We start from the raw sequence: 8,545 nt of genomic DNA on the forward strand, positions 1-8,545 counted from the left end.
GATGTTCAAATGTTCTATTTTTTTTTTTAAATTAACACTTTAAGGACTTCTTGCTCATGCAGCTCCATCTGTTGAGGTGATGTGATCAAAAGCCACAACATTTTTTAAAGTCACTGATGTGTGGTGTTGCAACTTGGTTGTGTGGGTGCATTAAAGGAACAGTTCATGCATTGTGACTCCTTTGAAGCTGTAGTTAGTAAATTTCAGTGTTTCAAATTTGCTGCAGTTGTCACTAAATCCTGACAGTAGTATATGACTGATCATCAGTGAAAATAAATCATGTTCCTCGTCCTCGTCCTCGTCCTCGTCCTCGTGGTGCTTTAAATAGCATCTGCAAGACTCCATCATATGTGAACATAACAACCAGTCAGAGCAGAGGAGTCTCTAATGCGGCTGTCTATTGTATCAATTACTGTTCATGAACTGTGGTCAAACTGTCAAACTAGGCAGCGCTGATCAAATATGAATCAAGATTCTGTTATTGCGTTGCCTATTTCTCACCTCAAATGTTTTCAAATACATATTTTAGTGTTTAGCTGTAAAATGAGAAAATTTATGACTGGCTGAAAACAGTCAGGCCAAAACAAAACACCTCCCACGGGCCAGAGCACTTTCTTATTTTACAGCTGACTATTATTATTATTATTTCTTATTTATTTATTTTTTAAAATAACGCTCTAAACATGGCACCACCCAGAAAGGATCTGTGTCTGTAACATTCACAAAAGACATAATTCATGAATCACTGCCATTCAATTCAATTAATTTAAATTATTAACATTTTTATTAATCACATTTATTAAGGAACTTATTTTCCATGGTTTCCATGGACTAAAAAAGGGTCCAAAAATGATCATTAAACAACAAACTGGTAACTGATCATTACTAAAAAAACAAGGAAATCAGTAATAATAAACCCTCAGTTTACTGAAGCCTATCAGTAATCACATGAACACCAGATGGCCTCACTCATGGATAGCATTTAAAAAATGGCACATTGTTGAATAAGATTTAAATCATAAACTTACACATCAGTCCTATCATTCATTCAAACAATACCACAAACATTTTCATTGATAAAACATTGCTGGTTATTCATGATGTATTTACTGTTAACAATAGGCAATATAAAATGTGACATTCTCAATTTTAACATGAATTTACACAAAAGGTGCAACAGATGCCTTTTAAAAAAAGACATTTTCTTTAAAAAAAAAACAAATTATTGATTCTTAAATGTGAAAAATATCATATTACAGCATTTATGTGTTACACAAATTACTATTGCCACAAATTTCAATGCTTTATGATAAAAAAAATACAAAATGATATGAATATTAGCCTGCACGTTCTGTATAAAAACTATCATTGAACAAGCTTAGCGTTGAGACTACAGTGAAATTAGAATCAACAAAACTCTGCTCGGTGTTTCTCTTTAGCATTTGATGCTTCCATCATCACAACACAGCCTGCTGGTGTTACCGGTTGGTTTTATCTACAAAGTTGTAAATGCTGAATTATTACCTCATCCACATTTTTACGGCAGCAGTGCTTTACACAGGTCAGGAACACGTGAAGTGTTGGGACAGCCTGAGGCTCAGTCGGCTAAGGTACAAGCGGTGAGTCAGACCTTTACTGCTGGACAGCTTCTCCTCTTTCATGTCACTGCTTTGTTATAATGACAAATTCAATTTACATCATTCACAGTGACCTAAAAGTGCCTCAAGTGTTCAATATGTATGGCTTATTTGGCAAATGTTTCTCAGTGTTACTTCACTCCAAATAGTTACACAACCCAGTTAAAACAAAACAAACAAACAAAAAACACTCATTATTTCACACTTTTTTTTTTTTTTTCACATCGGTAACAATTTAAATATGAGTTTGAATCCAGGTGTGGCTGTTCATTCGTAACTGCTAAGTCTTGAGGTCCACTTCCTAACAGAGCTGATACGACTAAGAATACAAATCAATCATCAATCACCAATTAATTGTGAGGATTTGTTGTTTTTTCTGTATTATAGTATTGTAAATTGAATGTCTTTGAGACATCTGAAGACATCAGTGTTGGGAAGGTTACTTTTGAAATGTAGTAGGTTACAGATTATACACTGTTAAAAATGTAATAAGTAATGTAACTATTTTAAAGAGGACCTATTGTACTCATTTCCAGGTTCATACTTAAGATTTCTACTAGAACGTGTTTACGTGCTTAACATTTAAAATCACTTTATTTTCCATATACTGTCTCTGCTGGAACACTTTTATTTATAGACCCTTTTACTGTAGTAAACAGTGTGATGTTTTTGGTGGGCGGGGCTTAGCTGGAGGCAAAACAATTCTCTACAGACATTAGCAAGCACTATCTAGCAAGTTCTGTTGGCTTGTTTTAGACAGTGGAGGAAGATGATGCGAGCACCGAGCGGAGTCAATGTGTGATTACTTAACGTGTGTCATTTATATAGAAATGTAATGCTCCATTTCTCCGACCAACAGGGCTCTCATTTTAGTGAAGAGCGTCAGGCTGAATTTACGAACGCACCATGTCAGGTCACTCACTCTGTGGGACTGAGAGTGTTACTTGAATGAATAATCACTGACCAACGGGACCAGACTGGCCGACCCATATGCTCTCACTCAGTGGATGGATGATGTCACAGGAAGCTTTGTGGTTGATCACTATGCCAATCTTACAAAGGAGGACAACACTTAAACAGTTTCCTCCAGTTTGTATTGCTACCGAAACTAATGTTAGCTAATGCGCTAACAAATTAAAGTTACAGAGAAATCCAGTATTCCCCTTAATACCCCCTCAATGTTTAATTATGTGGACATGATAACCCTTAATACACACAACATTTACCTTACTTTTTCCCTAACCTGATATGAAGTGTGCTCTGCACATGTGAGCATTTTTGATGATCGCCTCCGTCTAGTCCTTTCGACTTGTAACGTTAACATTTAGCCATTGTCGTCTTTGTTATTGATGATGGGCAGTGGAGGCTGGTATGTGATAAAATTTAAGTTTTGAGTCATGAGTCCTTCTATTCTGGCTCCCAATAACACAACAAGACGACATTTCAAGACTCCTATGTAGCCCACAGCCCTGTGGTGGCGAGTTGTGTTTTGCCTCTAGCTAATAAACTGACGTCATTGTGACATCGTCATGTCTGTAACACTCTGTTTCGTGCCTGTTTATTTAAGCACTCCTCTCCAAAACAGCCCAGTCTGCTCTGAATTACAGTTTCTGATTCTTCCATAACTCAGCATCTCTGCACCATCATCGCAGCCAGGGGTATGACTAATGAAGTATAGCGGCACTTTTTATCATGAAAAATGACCAATAAAAGCTTCAAAACACAACCAGACATTACACGTTTTCCTGACTTTAGCATGTAACTTCATGTAGCAGCATAGGCTACATAATGTCATCACTTGCAGTAGCATGCCTGGAGCAGATGACCATATAAGGAAATCTGGCACACTATGACATCACACTGTCGCAAGAATAGAAAAACTGTTGGAAACTGTTGGAGCGTTTAGTACAAACTGAAGCCTGAGGTATTTGCTCACAAATATTACCTCTGCATATATTTACCGTATTATTTGAAACTTCGGCCACGTTAAATATGAACATCAGACATTGCAACATTATATATTTGACAGAAAATATGGAAAAGCATAATAGGTCCCCTTTAAATACATTATCAAATAACTTATTACATTTGATTACTTTTCTAACAAATGTTTTAAACTGGGCAATAAAGCTGAAAAATACTTGGTACATATAAGCTTTTAATTGAAACACATTCAGATGCAACCTCTCTGTAATATCAACATTATAATTTGTAAGTGTGATTTTTTTTTTTTCAGGAACTGTAACAGATTACAATTACACTTATTTTTTATAATTTAATATGTAACGGGATGTTGGGAGGCCTAGCTCGTCCCCAACAATGAAAGATGTGATGTGCATTTCACTGACATTTAAGACACTGAACAAATTGAGTAAAAAAAAAAAAAAAAATCAATTGATAATGAGAGTGATCATTAGTTGCAGCCCTACTCGCTAGCTCGCCTGAGACAGCTGAAGAATGACGACCATGAGATGTGGCAGACTCTGAAATCAAGGACAAAACCAGTGTTCATGTACAGTCAGTGTACCTTTGAGCTTAGATTAACTTTACCATATTCTTGAAAATATTTCTCTGATGTTGGCATTCAGACTCTGAAGTGCTTTATGGGGTAAAATCATAATAAATTTGAAGGGTAACAAGTAGGCACTGCTTTGAGTAGTCAGACATCAGAAGGATTAGGAACCGCTGCTTTAAAGAGTAGCTAAACCCCCACACTGCTTTTCAGTTGAAAGCCAAAATATATGGTAGTGTTGTTGGTTGATTCAGGTCCAGATCTTCATATATGAGTGCAAAAATTATAGTAATAAATATGCACAGTGACTGCCCTCTACAGGTCTTAACCTGGCAACTGCAGTTGAATTTTGCTATTGGCTGATCTGGTACCAAGTGACTTCTCAGTCAGTCTCATTCAGTCTCAGTCAGTCAGTTTCTTAAAGGGACAGAGAAATCCCTTTGAGACAGCGACAAGACTAAAAAGATTACAGAGAGGGTTTGTAATTTTGTAAAACAACAACAACACCAACAAGAAAACAACAACAACCATATAATAATTAATTAAAAAAATCATTTAGGGACAGCTTGGATGCAGGGAACTTTTCTTGATGCATTGCAGTCAGAGCGATTTGACTGTCAATCATAGGTTATAGATTGGGGGTGGGCAGTGCTGCAGATTAGGAGGTGGCATGATGGAGTGATTGGGCATGTCTTACATCTGCTCCCAGTCCTGCCCATTTTTGACACTTTTCCAGTTCCAGGAAGAAGGCACTGAAGCCAAAACTCTGGGGTTTAGTAACTCTTTAAAAGAAGTAGGATCAGTGGATTGAGGCTGATCTTTGTCCTCTCAGTGTTCAGTAAATCTGAAGCTGCTCCAGTTAGCTTGTTGCCACTAGGACACCACAGTGTCAGGAGCTGAGGTCAAGTCGAGCAGTTCAAGTGCTTTCTTCTCTGATTTGTTCAGGTCTTCAGATGGAGTGCACAAGATGGAGATCCTCTAACAAGGAAGAATATGAGTTTTAATAAAAAAGAAAGACAGAAAGACATAAAACTCAAACAGTTTTTGGAGACATGTTGACCCAGCTTACCTGTCGCAGTGTACCAGGAGTGGTGATCACATTGTACAACATAAACAGAGGAACCATGAGTGTGGAGGAGAGAGTGAACCACCAGCCAAGAGCATAACCCCACCATGGATACTCAACTGTGTTGTTGAACTTCAGAGGAGTGTATTTGACCAAAGAGAAAATAAACGTTCCCTGAAAAGAGTCACAGAGAAAGCAGTTATAGTCTCACTTAGACAATTTACAAAATATTATAAATGTTTCCCAAATAACTCAAAGCTACAACAGAGTGAATGTGAAAGATCAAATGTAATAAATTTTGTTAAACGAAACCTCTCTAAAAAAATAGTTGATCAATTAAAGTTTTGCCTGGAGACAAGTGATGAGCCTCAGTCCTCAAATGACAGCTAAATCCCTCTCCTTCACAGCGATTAGAGAAGGAGCACCAGCAATTGATTAAACATAGTTTGTTTGCTTGCGCTGTGTAACTAACATTAGCTTCTCTGTCCTCCTCTTTTTTTGGATTTGGCAAAGTTTACACTGCAGCAACTCAAGCTAGACTTGTTATCTGAGACAGTGTTGTTTTCTCAGTGAAAACACACAGTTTGGAAAAACAAATAAGTATTTAGGCTTAGTAGCCAAACAGGGTTGTTTAGGGTTAGTCTTACAGCAGGGAATCATGAATGTGGCCGTCAGGTATTCAAGTCCAACCTGGCCTCTCTCCCAACTCGTCAAATACTGACGCTTGGTCAGTGCTTGGTCAGACGCCAATGCACCACAATACCCTTTAGCGCTACTATGAGATGCAACTACCATGGTAGCAGGAGCAAGAAGGTCCACATGGTGTTTTTGGGACTTTCACCTGGGAGGCCGCTGTTTGTGTCCCATGTGAAACCAAAAGTCAACTGAGTTATTTTAATAACAATGTAGTGTGCTAGTATGTGTAGCATGCTATGCTATGCCAAAAACATGATGTTTTTTCCAGATGTAAGTATATGCTTCTGTTGCCTGAACATTTGGAAATAAACCTAGTAACGAAATATTTTTTTATCTACATTATTAGTTTATTTTGAAAAGAGACTGCATTTAACGAGCCGAAACTGTACATTTCCTGTGTAAACAGAAGTTTATTTTGAAAAGACACGATGCATGTAGCACGCATAAATTGACATGTCCAACGTGCTAGAGGATACCTAGAGCACTTGTTCCCAAGTGGTGGGTCACGGTCCAAAAGTGGGTCACGGATCCAGTCTGAATGGGCTGTGAATGACTTGCAGACATGTCCAGTTTGTAAAAAAAAGCACTTTATTTTAAGTACAATGCATTTCTGGCACAGAGCTTTTATTTTGAAGTGCTGTTTCCTGCTGCGGAGTGAGTAACTAATGGACAGCTACTTGACAGAAACAGCAAACTAGCTCAACGACATGGTCAAACACAAGTGTGACGCTGAATATATTAAACTGTGTGGACCTTGAACTAATGACTGAGGAGAAATCTGGACCCCGTGGCTGAACCACATGGGAACCACTGACCTAGAGTGTCATAGTTTGACACCGAGGGCCACTGACCAAGGGACTGTATTTGACGATTTGGAAGTAAGAATTTATTGTCAAAGTGTTTTTCCTTGAAAAACAAGTCAGATGAAAGTGTCAAAAAGTCAGCCAGAGATGGTGTTTCCAATGTACTCATGCAGCTAATGTTAGCTTATTTGCTACCTTGCCACAGCGAAAATCTTCCAGGGACAGTTTCAGTCATTCAGACAGCAAAATAAATGGTTAGGAACCAAAGCTTTTGTCTACTTATGTCTCAGATCAGAAAAACACTGTTTCACAAATCACTATGGTTTTCAACTGGTAAACTGCACATAACTGCACAAAAACAGAACTTTGACTTGTGTAGCAAACACAGACTGTGTTAAAAAAAATTGACGCAGCCACCCTAACGTCACCCATTGGTTTGCTGACTCTGTTTTGAAACCTTGAGTTAAGCATTTCGGCCACTGCCATCTTGGATTTTTGGGAATAGAGGCGATCATATTTGAATGACAGACCAGCGCTGTGAAGGAGCGAGGGGTGGATCTGACTCAGACTGAGGTGAGGCCTTGCAGACAGTCACTTTAAGCGGCGGCACCCTTGATTATTTCTAACTTTAAGCTAGGGATGCCCCGATACCGATACTGGTATCGGGTATCGGGCCGATACTGCGCTCATATACTCATACTCGTACTCGCAAAAATTCTCCAATACCACTCACCGATACCACTTCATTACATTAGTTTCAAGCTCGCGATGAGAGAGCGGCTTGTCATTTTTGTTGTAATTACCGATTAGTGTCTAGGGGGAGATGTGGAGCAGGAGTCAGCGTGGTGACGATGAGAAAGTGAGTGAGACTGGCAGCGCCATTACAGGCAAGCAAGCGGCATGTCAGCAGTGTGGACATATTTTAAGATAAGGGACGACGACAGAAGCAAGGCAGACTGCAAGCTATGTGCTGCCAAGGTGTCAAGAGGAGGAAAGGAGAATACGTCGTTTAACACCAGCAACTTGATAAAACATCTCAAGATGCATCATAAAGCTGAGTATACGGAGTTTGCTAATGCTAATGCTAATGCAAGACCGCAACAGCCAACATTAGCTCAGGTTCTACAAAAGCGACAGACAATGGCAAGAGACAACCCACGGCCGTTAAAATGACGGAGGCTCTAACCCATTATATAGCTCTGGATGACCAGCCACTGTCAGTTGTAGAAGACGAAGGATTTCGCCGTCTTCTCGGCGCACTCGAGCCGCGATACGAGATTCCTGGTCGCCATTACATCACGGATGTTATGATGCCAAAAGTATTTGACGAGGTCAAAAAAACATGTTTCAATGTCTCTGCTCAGTTTAACCACACAGTGGATTAATGATGATGAGTTCACTCGTCATCAAGTCACACTGCATGCGAAGCCGTTCCGGGGCTCGCACACCAGCCAAGCCATAGCGGGTGCTTTCAATAGCATGCTTCAGACCTGGGGAATTCCGAAAACATCTGTTCATGTTGTGCTCCGCGACAACGCTAAAAATATGATAAAGGCCATGAGTGATGCAGAACTCCCCAGCCTACCCTGTACTGCTCACACTCTCCAGCTGGCGGTTCACGAAGGCCTTTTGTCACAGAAGAGTGTTGCTGATGCGGTGGCAACCGGGCGCAGAGTAGTTGGACATTTCAAACACTCTGCTCTGGCCTATTCCCGCCTCGAGGACATTCAACTTGAGATCAACCAGCCTGCCAAGCGACTCCAGCAAGACGTACAGACCCGCTGGAACAGTACATTTTACATGATACAGTCCTTGGTTGAACAGAAACGGG

General features: G+C 39.7%; 1 protein-coding gene across 2 annotated transcripts in view; it reads right to left on the bottom strand.

The window, feature by feature from the left end:
- Window positions 1-2,303: 2,303 nt before the first annotated feature.
- The window catches only part of LOC126386392 (sodium- and chloride-dependent GABA transporter 2-like), a 38,340-nt gene continuing 32,098 nt past the window's right edge, over window positions 2,304-8,545 (bottom strand). For both annotated transcript variants that reach the window (XM_050038700.1, XM_050038701.1), the window contains exons 14-15: window positions 5,219-5,389; window positions 2,304-5,127 (exon numbers count right to left, since the gene is read on the bottom strand). In XM_050038700.1, coding sequence (XP_049894657.1) covers window positions 5,023-5,127; window positions 5,219-5,389 — 276 coding nt within the window. In that variant the 3' untranslated portion in view covers window positions 2,304-5,022. The remainder of the gene's footprint in view (window positions 5,128-5,218; window positions 5,390-8,545) is intronic.

Source organism: Epinephelus moara, chromosome 24 (assembly GCF_006386435.1).
Source record: "Epinephelus moara isolate mb chromosome 24, YSFRI_EMoa_1.0, whole genome shotgun sequence".
NCBI lineage: Eukaryota > Metazoa > Chordata > Actinopteri > Perciformes > Serranidae > Epinephelus > Epinephelus moara.